Consider the following 22,349-nt stretch of genomic DNA (forward strand, 5'->3'; position numbering starts at 1 on the left):
GTCCTCCTCTTCCTCCTCCTGCTCCACCACTGATCGCATAGGTGCTGTGCCAAGTGTCCAGTGTTACCTGCTACACTGCTCCCATAATAAGAAGCGACACCTTTCTAGTATAATATCACATCCAGCATCCATTTATCACGCAAAGGTCAGTGTGAAAACCATGCTAGATCTCTGTGAGCTTGGGTTTTCTGTATGTAGTTATGTGAAATAATCATAGGCAGGTTTGGGAGCTTATTGTACTAAACATTTTTGGGCACCTGTTTCAAAAAGGAACTCTTCATAATTAAAATGTATTGCTTTGGTGTGGTTATTAAATCAGTGATACATATTTAAGGATGAATTATGAGTCACGAAAGAGCGAATATTGGTGAAAAATCCCATTAGTAGCTGGTTTTTTTTCTACTTCTAAATGATAATGTTACCAATGTCCACCTGGCCATTGGTTTCTCAGTTTAACAAAAAAAAATGTTAAATTTGCTGCTGTAAGTTGACTTGTTAGATCTTCAGAGAGTGAGCTGCAGACCTGCACTGTCTCCAAAATGGTTATATCAAAAGGTTGTGTTGTCATCCTGTTTAAATGAGCACTGGCAGCCATACACATCATTAACTCATGAGTTTTGTAAACATAAAAGACCCTATCATGACCTCAGCCTCTCTAAGAGTAAGGAATGTTGAAAATTTCATTTTTAAAACGACAGGACAGAAACATCCAGGTGGCCAGTGTGTGAAGCTCACCCTCAAAAACTGACAGTCTCTGATCAAAGCGATCTATAATCCCTTCATCTCCCAACAACAACAACAACAGGTTTTCTATTCATCACTCCTCTCAGTCCACACATTTTTAGAGAAACCTTGCTGCACTTCATGCCATAGATAATGTTGTGAATGCTCCTAATCTATGCCCCACATTATACCCCACTGTACTTCTACCATGCTGCCTATAAAATCTGCCAAAGTCTGTATACAGGGGCTTATGATATGTAATATTTATTATGGAGGGCACCGGTGAAAATGAAAAAAAACATCTAGTTTCTGGTAAGATCTGAAGCTACTTTTTCTGAGCTGTTCCACATACACACAAATAGGCACACACTGAGGTTGCATATGCAGCATTGTTACAGCAAACACAATGAACTGCCGTATTGTATATATTATCAGTCAGCAAAAAATGGAGTGAATAACTTAAAGGAACCGGTGTCACATTCAAGTTGCAGTTCTGTGTTGTAAAATATCTGCAATTCAATTAGAATGAAATCAAAGACTTACTGGCTCCTCAAACTTTTATACCAACATCATTTACATATCAGTAAGTAGCATGAATTCTCACTTAAAACAGATTTTACAAATCCAAAAAGTCCTGCTTTACATTAGTACAGCCGATAGAGTTAGAAGTAGGGCAAAATCTCAAAGTGATGTCTACTATATTAGTCATAAAGGTGCTCTTCAGTTTACACCATGCATATAAAGCGAGTCTACATGTTGTTCAACTGCCATCACACAGACTCATTTATTGCCTTCCCGCCAAAGTCAGTGAAAATGCGTCCTTTCCACTAACAGCTTGTTGCATGTGTTCATAATGAGAAAGTAAGTCAACACCACCTAGCCTGATCTAGTTGTAGCGCATGCCTCTCTCCCGTTACAGCTGTTCTCTTTAAGCAACCAAATGCTGGAGTGTTCCAGATGTATGTAAATATATAAAACACAGTCCCTTGTTGTTCATTATGTGGTGTTAGTTTTATATGAAAGATGCAGCCTTTTATGTCAGAGCTGCATTATCCTGTGAAATATGCTTATTTTTAAGTAAAAAGCCTGTCTGACAAGCGCAGCAGCCTCACAGAGCGGTTGTGCATCTGTCATGCATGCAGCTACACATTAATCCCACCCTTATGAAAAACTAATGACCAAATGATAGCCTTGACCCACAGAGGACCGTCAAAAACTCTTGTCTGGATTTTATTTTCACTTCATTGTTAAGCTGGTGTCTCCTTAACAGCACCTCTAATGAAACACCAGTTGTGTAGTGAGGCTTTGTGGTTGCGCTGTTCTATATAAGTAGGTTATTTTAATTTTACCTGAGACATATTCCTTCTTCTCCAAAATGCTTTTATTAATATCCACAACCACAGAGGCTGATATAATAATGTATATTCTTTGCTCAAATAACAGCGACCACAGTTCAGAACTACTGACTCAATACTGTTGGTGATGTGAGAATCCTATCTGCTGAGCGAGGCCTCTGCTTCACCTACATGTCTTAGCTGACAACAAAGAGCAGAAGACACTTGTCGTCCTCCCTGGCGGTCAGTCAGTCAGTCAGTGAGCTGCAGCAGCGTTTGGTAAGAGGCGGAGGATGACCGAGCAAAGAAGCAGGGAACAAGTTCACCGTATCAGCTTACCTGTCTGCCCAGGATAATGGTTTCTTCTTGAATCGTCTTGAATTATTCACCTGTGGACGAGGTTGTCTGTGTGTGTGTGTGTGTGTGTGTGTGTGTGTGTGTGTGTGTGTGTGTGTGTGTGTGTGTGTGCGTGCGTGTGTGTGTGCGTGCGTGTGTGTGTGTGTTAAGCAGTGGTTAAAACATGCTTTCATGAGAATTTATCTACATTTTTGTACTTGAGAGTTTTATTTAATATTAACTGGCACTTTTTGATTATCAGCAATTCAAAGTTGGATGAATAATTGACACATAATTACACAACAGAACAACACAGACTGAAAGGTAATTATAAACAACAGACTCTCATTTAATCATTTGGTCTTAAAGGAATAGTCAGACATTTCTGAGCAATTTAATATTCAGCATGTATTATCTTTTGTTGTTTTTTTGAGAATTACACAAGAAAATTGGTACCACCCTTACAGTAACAGAGAGGTTGTAACCAGGAGCTTAGCTTAGCATAAACACAACAGACATGGGACACATAGTCTGGATATATCCAGCAGTGTTAAAACTCACAAATATACACAATATATCTTTCTATGAGGTGGAGTAGCAACAAGTCTCCAGAAAGCCACTGCACCCTGCAAAAAAATAGTTCCAGCACTGAACATACATAAAACTATTTAGTTTTTTCACAGATTAAACAAGATACCATATGAGGTGTTAATCTGTGAGAAGAAAAAGTCTAACTGATCAGTGGTTTATAATATTGTATGTTGATACCCTTCCCTTATGCTATGATTAAGGTTTAAATCTTCTTCTTCTAACTTTATATGTGTCAGATAAGCTAAACATATATTGCTTTAAAACCCCACCCTTACAAAGGCTCTTCTGGGTGTTTTTTTTTTTTTTCATCGTGTCTCCTGTTGTTCTTGACCTGGTTCCTGCAAGGCCTGCCGTATGGTGGTGAAGATGGTGGAAATAACACTTATATGTTTCCGTGTTCATCCACCTGGAACAGCTGATGTGCATGTATCTCTGTGTTTGTGTTTTCAGAGAGACTGTGTTCAAACTTCACATCTCTCTTCCCTTAAAACCCAGTGCGTAGTCCCTAAGGAGAAAAGCGCAATGCAGTTTAAAATTTCTGAAAGTGGAGTAAAAACACAGATAGAGTGCCGTGGCCTCCAGGGACCACAGTTGCCATTTGGCTCAGTGCGGCAGTCTGCCCTCATCTCTGATTAGTATTTTTTCTAGGTTATTTTTCTTAAGGTTCCTGTGCAGATGCTCTGTGTTGTCTGAGAGTTTGTAATGCGCACATTAAAACAAAAACAGACAGATATAGTGATGCACAAAGCAGGTCTTTGGTAAAGGTCCTGTGTCAGTGTTGTGTTTGTCCAACCACTGAGGGGATTATAAAATGTTGACTCAATAAAAATGCCCAACATGTTTAGTTTACATATGCAATTCACAGTGAACAGCTGTTGTATTTTTTTTATTGCTCTGCAAATGCACTTAGCTTTTACTCTGTGTCCTTTATCCCTCAGTTTTTCCCGCATCCACTCCCTCCCTTCCTGACTTTCTGCAGCTCTTTTTAAGTCAGATCGCAATAAATCTACATGAGCGCCTCACTCTTGCTCCTAAGCTGCAAAACAGCTATTTTCTTACTAGCCCTCTTCTCATTTAGTCTCAGTATCATTCAATATTTCAGTTTTATGCATCTCCACTGTATCAGAAATCTATGGTTTTAAATGTTTTTAATACCACATAGTAGCATAAAGGTTTGGGACATTTGGAACTATTTTGAATATGACCATGTGCAACTTGATATATGATATCTGAGCAGGCATGTAAATCCTGGTTTTTACTGCAGCACGTTCATGTGCACTGATGCAACAATCATTGCTTTTTCATGTTTATGAGAGCTGTGTGTACGTGTGTGTGTGTGTGTGTGTGTGTGTGTGTGTGTGTGTGTGTGTGTGTGTGTGTGTGTGAGAGAGAGAGAGTTGTGTGTTGGTGGAGCTGCTTGAAGGAGAGCAGTAGTGATGGAGCCTGAAAGCCCTGCAGCGCAGCTGTTCTCCCAGTGCATCGTCAACTTCACTGCTGAGCCTACAACACACGCTCAGCCTTAACCCCTGCTCACACACTCTCCTCTCTGAATCTGAATCTTCCTCTCTCTTTGTTGTCTCTCCTTTTTCTCTTCATCCACGTCCGCTGCTTATCTAAAGCTCTCCATTCCAATCTTTACATCTCTCATCTTCAAAAAGCTAATTTAATCCTCTTTGCTCTAATTATCTTACTTCTACTACTATTCTAACCAGACAGAGCCCACATTCTCAGGGGAGTCACCTTGTCCAGGTCTGAATATCTGTACGACTGAGTGGATTGTTGCTATTCAATCACAATTTCTAATGCTTTTGTCTCATGAACTGTCAGTGGGTGAGACCTTTGAGTAACAGACAGCTCTCAGATAGAAGGGCAAGCACCATGTCATCATGGTGACTGCAGAGCGATTTAAGGAAATGGAGTGATAAGAGCAGAGTGGAAAAGGCTCAAGCCTCAAGGAGCGACTGGCATTAAAGCAACGTACCAAGAGTCATGGATGTGTGTGTGTGGTTCTATGCATGTAAATGTGAGAATATTCCTGAGTTCATTTCTCTGTGTGAGTGTACACGTGTGCACGTCTCATCATGCCTGAGTGCATGTGCACGTATGCAGGCCTCTATGTAAGTGTGTGTGTGCATCTGCATCTGTGCTACTTTTGAAATCCCATTAATCATTCAAGGTCCAACAACGCTGAGTACATTTTTGTTAACCTGAGCTCTGCATTGTGTTGGCGGAAGCACACGACACACTGTGTTATATTAAGGCATTGTTTCAAAAGTGGTGGCTTTGCTCCTCTTTTTCTGCCAGAGAGATTAAAAATAGAAACATTCATGCTCTCTGAATGCACTTTCCCTCCAGGAAGTGTGCAGTTGTGGGCGTCAGGCATTGGCTGAACATCGTCACATGGCGTTGTCTTCCCAGGCTGCCATTGGCTGGCACCTGTGGGGCTCTGTGAAGAAAAGCTTTTCTGACAGGGCCCAGGAGCCCAGAGGAGTTGCTGGAAACTGGGAGAAGGACAATGTCGGTGGAACCAGGATAGCAGCAGGGTGCTCAAGAGATGGCATCAGTGTGACTGTGACTGTGGAGGTGCTGGGATGTGACCTCTCAGCTATAGCAAAGGGCAGGAGTCCACAGACAAGATCACATGGCTGTAGACGTTCAGAGGGATATGAATGAGGGGCAGGAGAGGATGATGATCTGCAGCAGGAGATCAACATCACATCCTATGATCATAGAAGTTCAGCTTGCTCTCTAATATGTTGCCATCCTGTCACTGTTACCAAATGCTTTCTATCAACATCTTTGGTTTTACTCTCTGAGGTGATGTTTTCAAATATGCTTCTCAATGTAATTTGACCTCAAAATTTGTCGTAACATTTTTGATTTAAAAAAATCAGTACATAAATAGGTCTAATCTCCATTCTTGAATAAATGTGTTTGAGTTCTAATGCTGCTCCATCAGTTATTGGCCAACATATGGATGGAGCAGTCGAATGAACCATTTTTATGGCAGCAATCATACAGCATTTATGGGGAGACAGTGTCCTCTGGTGTTTAATGTTTGGACTACAACTGAGGAAAGGACATTCAAAATGGAGTAATGGAAAGTAGTCTACATTCCTGTGACACATCCAGAATAATGTATAACAGATCTTTCCATTTATCGCCACACTAACCTCTTGTGTCAGCGATTTTGTTGACTTCTTCTATCAAGCAAAAGACAGGATTGTTTGATCTGAGCTCTAATGAAATAAATTGTCCTAAAATATAGTGTTCATTAAAATTTGCCTGTATTATATTGTTGCTGCTCTGCAATGAGAATGAAAATGTACAATCATTTTTGATGCTAGCCCTCTATTCCATGCAATGAAAGTTTCTGGACTGTACCAAATCACAACTCCGACCACTGCTTCCAGTCACCATATCCTGCTGCTTCACACTATACACACACACGTTCATATTTAATGCTGAAATGTGCCTTCCCTTGACTAACCATTTTGTGATACTATGTGATTCCATCTATTCTGTAAATAGTTTCATCAGCTAGCGAGAAGGTAGATTTATGCCTTTAAAATATCAGTTTTATTGAAATGTCCCAGTCGGACAAATACACCAAATTCTCATCGGTTCCATATTTCATTGGCGCTCGTCCGCTCACACATCACAAAAAGTGAGTGACCAATGGAAAGAGGTCAAATGTACTGTCAAAGATGATCCTCTAGATGGCAGACCAACCCTCCCCATAGCGATTTTTCTGTCAACTGTTGGCAATGCTTTGTGTTAAGACTGTAAATCCAATATGTGACTGAACGCTTTAAAATCTTTTATTATTTATCAAAGACTCTAATGATAAATGCAAGATTTTTTCATTTCAATTCATACAACATACTGCACTTTATCATACATAAATTAAATCTATTGTCATAACTGTTATATAGGAATAAATGGATATTATTTATTTGGTGTAGCATGATGCTGTTGTCCTGTTTTTGTCCAATTATAAACCCAATTTCAACTTGTTTAAAAAGATTTTCTTCATTTAAGGCAAAAGAAAAGTAATTCAGTGTATTTTTCAGTCATTTTAATGGAAGCAGCACCAAAAAGTTGCATCACTTCAGCCCAAAGTTTTGCTGTTTCACCCTGCAGGTAACTGAGAATAAGCTCTGAGTGGTGAGGCCCAGGCATGTACAGTATATCAGGCCCCTGAGGACGGTTGCCGAAGGATTGAGAGGAAAGAACGCAGTGTTCTCAGTCTGCCATAAAGCTCAGTGAGCATCATGATGTTCGACAGAAGACAGGAAGCAGCGACAGTGAGGAGGAGGTCTGGACTGAGGAGAGTTACTGTCATGGAGCTCTGACCTTTTCTGGAGTAAATTTTTGTTTTATAAGATCCCATCACCACCATCTCAAAAACAAGGATTTCCCTTTTTTCTCTTTGTTTTCCTGTCTCTCTCATACACAGCCTCGTATTTCAGTTTGCTTTATTGGCATGGTCATCAAGTACAGTAATGTAAAAGCAGTAACCCTACTGCTAACCCTCGCCCTTACAAAGAAAACACAAATTCAGAATGTTAGAATAACAAAAATTTAAAAATTGCTTTCACTTGACCATTCTGAAGACACAGCTACATATCTATACCACATAACATTTTTCTCTTTCTCTTTTGCTCTCTGTCTGGCAGATTTTTAAGCTAAAATTAATATTTCTATTACAGTGATAATTGTTATTCACAGCTGATTGCATGAATATGATCTTATAAAAAAATAGCGTTTTGTACTTTGTTGTCGTAGATTTTTACAGAATTTAGATTTTTTGAGCAAATAAGGAGCTCTGCAAAATTCTGATCCTGATTCTCAGTCTCGCTGTTGCTCTTTATTCTATCTTTTCTGTCTTCTTTTTCTGTCTTTTCCTTTATAAATTATCACCTTTTCAACCTTGTTAAATCTATAATATAAACAGATCAGGACCTGCTCAAACACAGTTGTTAGCAATAACAATAGGGGGCTTGATTAAAGCAAATAAGGAAAGAACGGTCAGCCATCGTATTTGAATTATTAGTTTGGACAGTAAAGTCAGAGTGAATCAGGGTTAGGTGCTTCAGATGACCCACCCTCCCCCCAGTTGTTTTCCAGACAATCGTGCCACATACACACACACACACGCGCGCACACACACATATTATTGCACATCTCTAACTGTGACAAACCTCCAGCATCCCAGTCAGACAGTGGCCAATAGAATGAGTGCCATTATTTTTTAGCAGTAACACCCAGCCCACGTCACAGGGTTCCCCCTCCTTTGTGTCTGTCAGTGTGTGTGTGTGTGTGTGTGTATATGCATGTGTGTATGTATGTATGTGTGTGTTGTGCATCTCTATGCCTGGTAGCATAAATCCAGCTTCTCCTTCATTCTCTCTCTCTTCCTCCCAGCCTCCATCGCTCACACACACACACACATACGTACAGGTGCTGCTCTTTGGCAACCCTCTCTCATTCACACACACTTTCAAAACTCCTCACAGGATTGTAGTTCCTTCACTTTTCTGGTGCTGCAGAACTTGACATTTTGCCTTCATGGAGGATTACCACAAACCTGACCAGCAGACAGTGCAGGCGCTGAGGAACATCGCCCACCGCCTTCGAATCAACTCCATCAAGGCAACGACTGCAGCGGGCAGTGGGTGAGTACACGCCATTGATTCTCACATGTGAGCTTTCCTGTAAGACTGTGAATGCATTGCATATATAAGCATATAAAATGCATGCATACCATAAGTCAAACTTAATATGTATTTGCAGCATGCACAGATGAACACTAGTGGTCACACCTACTGAACCATGCATGTGCAGAGACACAGACACAGTGAAGGGCCAAAGGAACAACGTGTCCTGCCTTTGTGCTCCTGCTTTGGTCTATTGGAGGAAAAATTTAAATATCCAAAGTTACTTGAAAAACTGTGCTTTGAATCAATCAAATTAAATGAATGAAATTATCTACATTTCATAATTGTTATATCATTCAGCTTTATATAACATTTTTGGTGAATTAAATAAACACCATGTAGCAGAAACAAATTATGCTTTTACATAACTGGGAAACTATTTAACCACCACTGTACAAAGTAAATAATTTAATCTCTTGTTATAAGTGGATTTTCATTCATTCTGCTGACTGATGTAAAATATGTACAGTATTTGGTGCATGAAGGATATTTTAAAATGTTGCATTTATTTTGTTTCAGGGATAATCATTGTTCTCATGCAATGACAATAAAGACATTCTAAACATTAATTTGACCTTTTCATTCCAGAAAGATAATGTGCCCTTCAGCAGTATAAGACACAATAGACTACCATGTGCGATCATGGGTGAATTATATGTCTTGAGTGCTGCGTGGCGACTGCAATCATAGGAGCCTTTTTCAATGAGAGAAGGAGTCTAAATTTTCAGTAAAAAGCAGAAATCTTTATCTTAGGGCTCTGTTGTAAGTTGCTGATGCATTTGCTCAGCACAGATGTGGTATCATTGCACCAAATTTTGGGATAGAATTGTCTTTTTATAGATCAGCCGACCAATGAGGATTTTTTCAGAACTGCATTTGCTTGGGAAACACAAAATCTTCTCTGTATTTGAGGCATGAAGGGATTTATCATGTTGGAGTCTCACTGAACAATTCAAACGTACAGCAATAAAAACAGAAAAAAGAACGGAACACTAAGAAATGTTTTAAAAAATGTTGCTTGACTTAAAATATTCTTAGCCTTATAGTTATTAATGCGGAATTAAACTGTAATACTTTTACATGTGGAAGAGGATAATAAGCAGGCACTGACTTCAACGCGCCAAAATTCTTCGTCCTTTACGTTAAATAGCAGAAGGAGTGCTGTGACTGAAGTTTGTAGTTTGATATAATTATTCCATTTAATATTATTGCTTTTTAAAAGCAGCAATTGTACAATTTTTTTGGTTTAAATGATATAATTACATTTATAACCACAAGATTTCTTTGATTGTCTTTATGCTCTTTATACAGTGTTTTATCAGTGCATAGTTATTGGTCCAACTTGCAACTTTTTTATTTTTATTTTTGATGGTCAATCACTTTTTACATCCACTACACTTCTTTGGCCAGTGATCTGTACCTTTGTCTGCCATTTATTTGTTCACCTTCAGCCTGCCCTGTGACATCTAAAAATCAGACAAATCACCTGATGTTCAGCTTTCTCCAAAGAGCAGGCATGTGGTATTTCAAAATTACTGAAATTTTCTGGCTGAATTGAAAAATGATCACCTGAGCTAGTTTAAATCCACAAATCTGCAGTTATTCTACAGCATTATGAAACAATAACATTCGTCTCAGACTGCACTGCTCGTAATAAGGGATTTGATCTTTACCATATGCTCCTAATAATAAATGTGTTAAAGGTGAAGCCGTCTGTGTGTCTTTGTTGTAACTGTACAGTACATTCCTGTGACCATATGTGTGTACTTGTGCCCATATGGGTAACAGCACCCTCTTCTCTATTGTCCAGACACCCCACATCATGCTGCAGTGTGGCAGAGATCATGTCTGTGCTTTTCTTCCACACTATGAAATATCGCCCTGAAGACCCGAGGAACTTCAACAACGACCGTTTCATCCTGTCTAAGGTAAGTCAGTCAGACCTTCCGGTCTGGACATGAGGGATTCTCTTCGTATTTTGAAATTTGGAATTCTAATCTCTTTCCTCTCTCAGGGTCACGCTGCTCCTGCTTTGTACTCCATGTGGGTTGAAACAGGCTTCCTGAAGGAGAGCGAGCTGCTCAGTTTGTGCCAGGTTGATTCTAACCTGGAGGGCCACCCAACCCCTGTAAGCTGCCATGTGCTGTAGCACATCTCAGAAATCATCTCACAGAGCACTGACAGTGAATCGACCACCATTATGTTGATTAATAATGCTGTATTGATTTGATTTGTGTGCATTTCAGAAGCAACAATTTGTGGATGTAGCTACTGGATCCTTGGGGCAGGGTCTTGGTGTGGCCTGTGGAATGGCTTACACTGGAAAATACTTTGACAAATCCAGGTGATCCGTTGCAAATGAGCACATCCCATAGAAACACACATGGGAAAATCTAGCTCTATACTAGTTTTGTAGCTTTACATGAAACCTTTATTTAGTTTTTTATTTGAATGCAAATTTTAATTTCTTGAATGGTTTCAAATCTAGAATTAATTAATGTTTTATCTGGTGTAGAACATAAATAAATATACTTAATATTTAGGTCTTGGCTTCCTTTAAACCTTCACTTTACATCATACCTCTTTCTAGTGTCTTTTGATGAGGATTTTCCACATTCGGTGGGTGTGTACTGCGGCTGCATGCTCTGCTCTCACAATTCTTCTGCTCTAATAATCACAGGCGCAGCAGTTATATCTCGGTTATTTTTACCATCCAAGCAGATTTAATCTCAGAATTAAATACGAAATTTGTGCTTTCAACCATGTATTGGCTTTAAGTTCATTGTTCTAAGGTATTATGACAAAATTATTTCATTTGACTTCACTAGTTTTAAGTATTGCTTTGCAGGAAACAGCTACTTTATTTGAGGACATTCTGAGTCATCCAACAATATGAGACAAATGTTGAACGACACGCAAATGGACATTAAAATTCTTATAAAATATGTGATGATTTGTCTAATTTAAATGACTATTTGGGTCATATGGGAGATATGTGTGAGAGGACAGTGTAAAATTCAGCAGCCACAACTTCAGAGGCCTCAGGAAGCTTTTATCACAGCCGATTACCAACTAAGTGTGAGATAGCACTTCTCCTCACAAGCACAACACTCCATCCTCATTCCAATATACAGCACACACACAGATACACAAGAGAGACACGTTCTTATCATATAATCTTGTCTTGTTCGCCACTTCAGTTATCGTGTTTACTGCCTGCTGGGGGATGGTGAGATGTCAGAGGGTGCTGTCTGGGAGGCCATGTCATTTGCTTCCTACTACCAACTTGACAACCTGGTGGCCATCATGGACATCAACCGTCTGGGTCAGAGCGACCCTGCGCCTCTGCAGCATCACGTAGAGAAATATCAGAAGCGCTGTGAAGCTTTTGGGTAACACTGCATATTGAAAATTCATACTGAAGTGAAGCCTAAAGTATAAACAGTGGTGTGTCCATGTCATCTACCTTATGAAACATACCGAGTCTTTTAATGTTTGTGTGTGTGTAGCTGGCATGCCATCATTGTGGATGGACACAGCGTGGAAGAGCTTTGCAAGGCTCTGAGCCAGCCCCGCCATCAACCCACTGCCATCATTGCTAAAACCATCAAGGGCAAAGGCATTCCAGGTAATTGTTTGTCACAGTCCACGCCTCATCAGCAAATGCGTTGCTCTCACTTTAAATTTAATGCAAAAGCATGCAGCATCAGCTTTACAGCCTGAGCTTTAACCCGTCTACCATACAGCTTTAAATGTAATGTTTATGTGGTTTCAGCTGCAGAGGATAAGCTGGGCTGGCACGCCAAACCTCTGCCCAAAGACATGGCCGAGATGGTTATGAAGGATATGCAGAGCCGCATCATGAATAGCAGCAAGCACCTGTACCCACCCGCTCCCATCGAGGACTCCCCACCCGTCAGCCTGAGAAACATCAGGATGCCAAGCGCACCCAGCTACAAACCTGGAGAGAAGGTTAGTCACGCGTGCAAAACACAAATTTCACTGATATCCTCGTCCTTCTATTCCCAAATACACATCTGCACAAGCCACTGGTGCACATGCATTTATGCTACAGACAGATTACAAACAGAATGTGTAAATGCTGATCATTCACCTGTTTGGTGTCTCCTTCTTTACAGATTGCTACACGGAAGGCATATGGGATGGCACTGGCCAAGTTGGGCCGCTACAATGAGCGTGTTGTAGCCCTTGATGGAGACACCAACAACCTCACCTACTCAGAGATCTTTAAAAATGAGCATCCCAACCGCTTTGTTGAGTGCTACGTCGCTCAGCAGAACATGGTATGATCTTTAGTGAACCTCCTATTCACAAAGCTTGAGAAATGTATTTTTACAAGACAGATTTTCATTAACAAACCCATCAATGCATATTCTGTATTTTTGTCTAGTACTCTCTCATATTTTTAAAAATGTATTAAACATGCATTTGCTTCACAGTGATGATTTTTCTAACTAAGCTGCTCTTACTGAGTCCTGACTGGCTTTGAGTACAAACTCACATGTCACAGCTGCGAGTTGGAGCCTGTGTGAATAAATTATGCATGGCATGTCTATCTGTAATGTAAGGGTGGGCAAAGACACAGCCCATGTGCTGCCTTGTGGTCAGTGTGGCAGCTGCTGACACCCACGGTTAGAAAGCACCTTTCTTTTGCCTCCCTCATTATTTTATCAGATCTTAATTTGGAGAGAGACGCTGATTCCTTGTCTTGGTATAGAACCAGCAGCAGCCAGCGAAGATCTAGGTCAGGCGTGTGTATGATGATAAGTGGTCGTGACAAGTGTATTCAGAAGTAAAATATTAATCAGCACGGAGGATGGGACCATCTGGCTGAATGCATGAGAAAAGTCAAAAGTTGAAGGACGCAGCAACTGTGGCTAATAGAAATTCAATGAAAACATGCAGTGATAGAACACTGATTGACTTGGTATGTTTGAAACATATAAGGAGTCGTTTTTAGAATTTATCTAACATCAGATGCTGCTTTTGACAAAGCAAGGAAGTTATGGTGCTGTGGGCAGTTTGGGAGACAGGACAAAGGAAATTATTTGTAAGAAGAGGTATGCCACTGATTCTACCCATATGGTAAAGTAAGCTCCAGAGATCTGCAGAATCTCCTCTCACTGACTCTCTACTTATAGTGGTCTTTGGTTCAAAGAAGCTTTCAGATATGGTTTTTGATATTTGACCCTCTGGGTGTTCTTTTTGTGATCAAGTTCGTGTGACCTGTGTCTCTCTAATATGGCAAAGAAAGGTTATAACTTGTATAGGTACTAAGAAACATTAATTTCCTTTCCCAGGTCAGTGTTGCTATGGGATGTGCTGTCCGTGAGAGGAACGTTGTATTTGCCAGCACTCTTGCTTCCTTTTTCACTCGCGCCTACGATCAGCTTCGCATGGCAGCGATCTCAGAGAGCAACATCAACCTGTGCGGCTCCCACTGTGGTCTGTCCACTGGTTAGTAGACCACAGCTAATGAGCCACATACACCTCAACCCCTTCACTAAAACCTTCACGCAGCTCTCTATGCCCTCACACTGAATCCAACCACTTACCAGTATCCACTTTCTCAGACGATATTCACAGTTTCCCTAATGATTGTATGATACATGTAAAAAAAAAAAAAAAAAAGTGTGTGTTCCTGAGTGTGTAGTAGTTGCAGTCCTTTCTATCTTTCCCTCTAATGCTTTTTCCTCACTGTTTACCCCCCTTGGCCGTACAGCTATTACTCAGTCCTCCCCTTCTTCTCCTTTCGTGTCTACCCTGGAAGCTGTCAGCAGGGATCCAAGTGTCCCTCTGTTAGCGCAGGTACACTGCATGCAGTCTGACTTTATGTTGGTGCATCTGCATGTATCAGCTCACCAGAGCAGTCGATAGCTTTTGAGGATTTGCTCAATGCTGGATGTGTACAGTCAATTACAGGTCAGAATGTGTCTGTTACAGGAGAGGAAGGCCCCTCTCTGATGGGTCTGGAAGACATGGCTATGTTCAGGGCCCTTCCCACCTCAACCATTTTCTATCCCAGTGATGGTGTGTCTACAGAGAAGGCTGTGGAACTGGCTGCAACCACAAGGGTATTCAAAACTGCAGAGTAACAGCTTCCCTAACAGATCAGAACAACCCTTGTTTGCTGAAAAAATGCCCCATGTGATCATGCTTTTGTCATTTTTCCATCACCAAGGGAGTTTGCTACATCCGAACCAGTCGCCAAGACAGTGCTATCATCTATAACAGCAACGAGGACTTCCATGTTGGACAGGCAAAGGTGAGGCTCTTTGTGCTTACATAGCTGACAAGACAGTGATGGGAAAGTAAAAATAGAAAATGATTGCTCGAAATAAACACATTAAAAATTCCCTTTGCCAGGTGGTGTACCAGAGCAAGGAGGACCAGGTGACTGTGGTGGCAGCTGGAGTGACTTTGCATGAGGCTCTTGCTGCCGCTGAACATCTAAAGAAAGGTACAGTACAGGGAAATAGTGATTCTGACTGTAGGAGGGTAAAATATATCAAGATGATGTAAAACACAGCCAACAGATGAAAATTTCAGTTAATATTACCTTATGTCTCATTTGGCTGTTTATTCCTGACACATTTAATCATTTAAACTTCTTCTTTCTTTTTTGAATCCTGTCTGTACAGTCATTATATACTGTAAAATCGTGTTAATGGCATCAAGTATGTTTATGTACTGCATTTATGTAATAAAATTAATCTTCCAGAGAGGATCTCCGTCAGAGTCATCGACCCATTCACAATCAAACCACTGGACATCAAAACCATCAGCGACCACACACGTGCCACCAGAGGACGAATCCTCACTGTAGAGGACCACTACTACGAAGGCAGGTTTCCCTAAAAATTGCCCATTCTGCTCAGCTTTTGCATATTGTATGACACACTACCAACCTAACAGCAATAAGCTCCTCAGCATAATGTGGCCAGGGCCCTGTCATTGGTCCGTACACTCGGGTGTGTTGTGGTGGCATGTTTCCATTGGTCCCATGACGTGGACGCGATGTGGTGGCATTTGCTTATTGGCTGAGGCGAGGCTGCCTGTTGTGTGCCTCATCGCAGGCAAGGTAGTGGTACTGTGGTGCAGTTTGTAAGTGTGAGAGCCAGAGAGGCAGAGTGCTGTCAGATTTCCTTAACTGAGCATGTGCCCATGGGGCTGACTGTGACCTAGATAACACAGACAGCCGTGCCCTGTGCCTGATAAGAGAAAGGGGATGGGTGATGGCGTGGACTAGACTGGACAAAGGAAATTTAGCAACTGTAATCCGTCTGATGTTGGATATCTCGTTCATTTTACATTTAGACTAATTAAGGTTCAGGGTTCAAGAGAATTTTTTTTAAACACTTGTTTGGAAAGCATTCTTGTATCAGTATTTTTTACTCATAGAAGGATCTGTGGAATTTCATTGTTTTTATGCTTATTAAATATCATCATTTTCCACATTCAGAGTAATCTGGGCAATATTGAGATGTTCTACATGTAGAACAGTCTATGCAATATCAACAACACTTACGTATATTTTTTTATTTCACTTTTTGCACTGTCCTTTTATTTTATTTTATCTTAACTCAACTTAGCCAAACTGAACGTATCTTATTTTATTTCAGTATATTTTAACTTAACTTTCCTGATCTTATGTTATCTTAATTTAATTTAACTCAACTTTTTCTCATCTCATCTTCATTCATCTTGTCCTACTTTTTATTATTATTTCTTTAAACTTAGCTTAACTTAACTCATCTTGTGTGGACAGAAGCTCATTTCTTGCTGACAGAATTTTTAGGCCGATTGGTTGCCCCCAGCCTTACAAGGGAACTTGCCTTTCCCTCTTCATGTTGCTCATGTGATAACCTTTAATCTCCCAGGTGGTCTTGGGGAAGCAGTGTCCTCAGCAATGGTCAATGAATCTGGCTTCAGTCTGCACCGTCTGGCTGTGTCCCACGTTCCCCGCAGTGGCAAACCACATGAGCTGCTCAAGATCTACGGCATCGACCGTGACGCCATCGCCCAGGCCATCCGCAAGATGCTCAGCAGCTCTACCAATGCCAAGTAACTTTCTCCCTGCCCCACCCACCATTCTGATTACACCCATGAAGATGAAAATAAGCAGTATGTTTTTGATTCACGACACCCAGCTCTTTAAATTTGTTCACTGTGAATACCCCTGAGTGTGTACTGAAGTAATGTGATTTTGTGCCGTACACTTTGAAGTAGAGTTCCACGTTTACCTTCCTTTCGTGCATTCATCACACACAAAGACACAAATTGAAACACACATTTTCTCACTCATAATCTCCGCATTGTCCAGTTCAGTAATAAAAATGTGGCCATACCTGACTTCGTCATTGGTGGATGCTCACTGTGCGAAACAAACCGTTATTACATGTTCAACTTGACTACTGTGTGATGCTCTCATGTGTTTTTAAATGCTCTTTGATTAACTTCATTCAGCTGGAAGTGTTTTTATATTGTTCTGATGTAGCTCTTAATACTGGGTGGGGCTTAGTTTTAAAGTAGGTGTTCATGACAGCAGTGTTAGAAAGAAGCTAAGTGAGTAGCTGTTTGTAGAAGGTAGTGGAAAATATCAGACAAATGTAGGCAGGTCATAAAGAGTTGTCACACAAAACCACAAGTCATATATTTAGACAATTCCAACTGTTGTGGTTTCCAAAAATCGATTCTCTTCAGCACTGTCTTTTGTTATTGATTATTAAAGTCATCATGAACCAGCACACCTCAGTGTTCATTTGTTCTTCAGCCGTGCATTTGAACCATGCCAACAGTGTAACTGTCTTTTTAAACAGTGGAGAGGCTGAAGGCCTGTCCAGTGCTGATAGAGGATCTAGTCAGCTGTGACTATGAAGGTAGATCGGTAGCTATTTGCATCTGACTTGAGAACCCGAGAACTAACACTTTCTTTGTTACTTGAAATTTTGTATGTACCATACTTTCATGTAATAAAGCCCTCTGCATTTGACTTATATCTAGCTTGTTGTTGTTTCCCCCTTGTGTGCAATTCAGGCAGTACACATACACACCAATCTGTACTTTTGACTGAAGCAGTGTCTAAGTAAGCGATACAAACCATTGTATCACTTATTTCAACAACTGGTTATATTGATGCCATATATTAGTACAACCAGTGTTGGGGAGGATACTTTAAAAAATGTAATAGATTACAGATTACTGGTTACCCATTTGAAAAAGTAGGCTAATAAATCATCTAACTATTCTGTTTACTTCAGCAAAGTAATATAGCTTACTGCATTTGATTACTTGGCAACAGAACTGAAAAGTCCTTAAAACATAAATGTAAACCAGGCAGTGTCAGCTTATGCTGTCCCCCGTTTTTGGTAAATATTCTAAAAGAAGGCATTCCTCCTATTTAACAGAATGAATGTTATATTCTACTCATACACTTTATATATGTGGATGTAATGCCTTTTGATTAGTAACCATAATTCAATTACATTTTTTTTCTTCAGTGACTGTAATGGATTCCAGTTACATTTATTTAGTAATTTTATTACACTGGGTCATACTGGTACATGTCACTAATAACTACCCAACACTGACTAGAACACTGCAACTTTTTTAGAAAAGTGAAATGCATGTTATTTGTGTCACATATTATTTACTGTACATCCCTGAGGTGGCTTACATATTCTCTTTACAAACTACAAAATGACTAGCTGAAGAGCTGACAAAGTTTCTGAAACGTGCTTGTTTCTATGGTGCCATGAATGATTTATCTGAAACTGAAGTTAATTATGAATCACACGTCTGCACTTTGACCTTTAAAGTGCCAAAAAATAAATAAATAAATAAATCACTGCTGGTAAATCCATCCTCTGGGGCTGTAAACTCATTCTACCACCTGGATCTCTGTGTCCTTCTCAGCTCCCTGTCCAAAACAGATAATTTTAGACAATCAAATACAAATATTTTAACCTGTGATTAAGCAATAAAGATAATCAGTCTACAGTAAAAATGTGGAAATTTCACTGCCCACTTACTTCAAAGAGCTGTATTTCCTTATTGCTCCCCTAAGAGAAAACACTATGATCCCACATCCATAAGACAGTGTGTAGACTGAAATAAAGCACATCAGTTAGCCTAAGAAAACAGTATTTTCCCAAAATATTTGCATATCTCACATGTTGTAAAGTCATGGAGCTTTACCGTGATATGACCTGAGGTTCAAGAAGGCCATGAACAGTGCAAAACAAAATCCCCAATAAATATCTAAAGAAATGGGAAAGGTAATGTCAGCTTTTATACAAATGCACCAGGATGTGAGTACCAATTTCAAATTAGAATACAGACTCATTATTTAATTATATAGTGTGCATCAACAGAAGTTATTATGAATTTCTTCAGTGCATAATTATTATGAATAATTGATTTTAAAAAAATCACTTCAACATTATTGACCATCAACTATAAATCATTCATGATCATTTAAAAATAATGTTAAGAATAAATCACATCCAACACAGTTATTAGTTCTGTACACAACATTACTTAATATATGAGTAAATACCTTTTTTGTCATAAGGTTGGCCTTTACATCTTCTTGTATGGGCAGGAATCTCTGCAAGGGAACATTTAAATAAAACTGGCATTATTATTGTTAAGCAAAATCCTCAGGACATAATGTAAAATACCAGGTCTGCCATTTGTTAATAAGGGGACGCCCATGGGTTAAAGAAGAACAGCGACAACTCACAAGTATTTTAAAAATGTTGGTGTCAATTTTAAAAGCAAGTTCATCTTACCAGAAACTATGCCAAACACCTCAAAGATAATGGTGAAAATGACACCAAGAATGGATGGGATCATGAGTGCTGGAAATGAAATTCAAACACTCCTAAACAATTACAGAATCTATATTAAAGCATAAATTAATTTTCGAGACTATTTAAAGATGAAATGTTTGTCTACTTACATCGAAACGGCCTGTAGAGTGCCATTCCCCATCCCAGACCAAAGCAGACTGAATAAAAATGATAATATTTGTCTGAAAATGTCCAGAATAGCGAATTAAGATTAACAAAGATCTTCTGAATAAACATGAAGTTATTTTAGAATATATAGGTAGCAGATATTGTACATACAGTTTTGGTAAAAGTCAAAATTGGGATTTCTTCCATTTTCCTGAAAAAGCAAGACACAAATATTTTGGCAGGGAACAAAAAGCTGCTGCTTGAGAGTAAGAGAAAGAGGGTGAGAAAAGAGAAGTGAGAGGGTGAGACAGAGAATATATTATAAAGTTTGCATATATACATACATATATATAATGGCTCTATAATGTAATACAACATCCTAACATATCACAAAGATATTGATTAACATTACCACAAGTGGAAGACCCCAGTGAACCCTGAAAAAACACAAACCATTTAAGTTCAGCTTCGGGCTAATTCTCCAGGCAGGTACAGCAACAACAAGACAGTCAGCATCAAGCAGACAACTTCCTGAACCCGTCAAACCACTTTACCAAGTGCTGTCAGAGAAGGAAAGTCCCAAGTAAAAAACGTTTTGCTTTCACATTCACTTGCACTGTGTTTTCACAGTTTTAAAAATCTGTCAGTAGCTGAAAGTCAGTGGAAAGACATTTTTTACTTAGTTAGTTCTAATAGATCAAATCTTGTATTTAATGGAAGAGTATGACATCAAGATATAAAATATTAATATCTGGTGTTATGCCAGTAAAATCTTATTGCATCTGTCTGTTATCAGTCCATTTACTTCCTTATTTCCAGATCAGTCAATTTGAAAACAAGAAAAGCAATAACTGTGTAGATGGGGGCCAGATTTGCATTTATATCATGATGCAGTCCCAAATGAAAAGAGACAGAGGTGGATGAAATTTTCACATCTTCCCTAGAGCAAAAGTACCAATACAGCAATGTTACAATACTCCATCGCAAATAAAATTTGTGGATGAAAAGTCTAACTTAAATAAAAATACATGAGTACTAACAGGACAAGCAGCAAAGTGTTCAAGTAAAAGTAGAGGTTTGGTGTCTGTGATATATTATTATATCAGACATATTATTATTGGATAAATATATGTATGATATCATGATAATATTAATACAAAAATATCAGTGTGTCAGTCAGCAAATACTTTAAATACAATTTTATATAAAGGGACAGCAGATCAGGAACAGAGTTCTGATACATAAATCGGTTTTCCATTTTTAAACCTTAAATATTTAATTTCTGGTGAGATATTAGACCATGTATACAGTTACTGAAATATGAAGCCATGTGAGAATTTTAGTGGAAAAATATTATTTGGTGAGGTTGTTATCAACACAGTTGTGACCTTGACGATGTGCTTTTTCAAAAGTCAAAAAAGATGGAAATCACTGTTTTATTCTTAACAATATGTTGTACTCCGAAGATTTGATGTTATCCATTGTGGAAAATCTTAAAAGTATCTAAAACTTTCAAATAGAGTACAAAGTACAGTGTTTTCCTCTGAAATGCAGTGGAGTGGAACTATAATGTAGTATAAAATATCTGAGTAAAATAAAAGCCCTTAAAAGTTGTAGCTAAGTACCGTAACTTAAGTATATGTACTTAGTTACTCCTCACTATTGCAGGCAGAATAATTTGAATAATCAAGCAAATAGCTTTGCTTGATTATTCAAATGTTAGTAAATGAATTTACTCAAACTGTGCTGCTTTTTACAATCTATATTTCTGAGTTGTATTTTTATATTTATTTATATTTACTGTTTACTTTGTATTTGCACTGCACTGGGACTGGGAGAACAGCATTTCGTTTAAGTGTGTGCAAATACACAAGAAATGACAATAAATGAATCTTGAATTGGCAACCGGTTTGATAATTAATTGTTGCCAAGTAAAGAAAAAAAAGTCAAATAAAACCTATATATCTCTCAACTTCATATAATTGAAGTAAATTGAATTTCCTATTATGAAATTGAATATTTTTGTCTTCGTGAAGGTGAAAACATCATGGTTGTGGGAGCTTGTTCATGGGCATTTTTGACATTTTGTATATTAAAAAAATATGTTCGACAAATAAATATTAATGAAACATTTCTGAAGTTTACTGTGGTTATAATAAATATCGCCTGTCGTGGACATAGCTGTAGTTTCGTTATCAAACCTCTAGATGGCAGCGCTGCATCGACACCATAGACTGTACGATCGACACCTTCAGCAAGTTTCCAGTCCTGGTCAAGTGCACGCAATGCACTCTGGTACTTGAAGTCAGTATGGCAGCTGCAGTACGTAAAATTATAGACGTTTGCGTCGAACATAAAACTACAATTCCCTTCACAATCAACGAGATTTGAACGCCGTGCAGGGGCTGCTTTTTCCAATCGATGATCTCAACTGAAGTTTCCTCTGTCAGCCTCATGAAAAGACTGAAGAAAGTCCTGGACAATGAAAAAACTATCGCCTAGTTGGAGTTTTGTCGAAGGCAGAAGGAACTAGACGCCATTAGAGCCCCAACGATGCGGTTCAAACAAAGAAGGCTGTGATTTGCGGTCTCGGGGGTTTTGTGCGCCGCTGCTGCCAGCCAGGGCTGGGTCCCGTTACAGTTGTGAGTCGGCGGCTCGCCAAG

At 39.3% G+C, this 22,349-nt stretch overlaps 1 protein-coding gene across 1 annotated transcript; it reads left to right on the forward strand.

The window, feature by feature from the left end:
* Positions 1-8,378: 8,378 nt before the first annotated feature.
* tkta (transketolase a) lies at positions 8,379-17,717 on the forward strand. Its single transcript, XM_023275400.3, has 14 exons — positions 8,379-8,662; positions 10,515-10,632; positions 10,719-10,832; positions 10,951-11,048; positions 11,905-12,096; positions 12,214-12,332; positions 12,480-12,676; positions 12,844-13,008; positions 14,026-14,182; positions 14,669-14,799; positions 14,907-14,990; positions 15,092-15,185; positions 15,447-15,569; positions 16,606-17,717. The coding sequence occupies exons 1-14, from the start codon at positions 8,556-8,558 to the stop codon at positions 16,791-16,793; spliced, it is 1,887 nt and encodes a 628-aa protein (XP_023131168.2). The 5' UTR covers positions 8,379-8,555; the 3' UTR covers positions 16,794-17,717.
* Positions 17,718-22,349: the final 4,632 nt, after the last annotated feature.

The sequence above is a fragment of the Amphiprion ocellaris genome, chromosome 5 (assembly GCF_022539595.1).
Source record: "Amphiprion ocellaris isolate individual 3 ecotype Okinawa chromosome 5, ASM2253959v1, whole genome shotgun sequence".
Lineage (NCBI taxonomy): Eukaryota > Metazoa > Chordata > Actinopteri > Pomacentridae > Amphiprion > Amphiprion ocellaris.

Excerpts from the sequence above, each read along its gene's own strand:
- tkta (XM_023275400.3), top strand. The coding sequence starts at position 8,556 with ATGGAGGATTACCACAAACCTGACCAGCAGACAGTGCAGGCGCTGAGG. Across the intron at positions 14,183-14,668 it reads CCACTGTGGTCTGTCCACTG|GAGAGGAAGGCCCCTCTCTG; the intron begins GTTAGTAGACCA and ends TGTCTGTTACAG. Across the intron at positions 14,800-14,906 it reads AACTGGCTGCAACCACAAGG|GGAGTTTGCTACATCCGAAC; the intron begins GTATTCAAAACT and ends TCCATCACCAAG.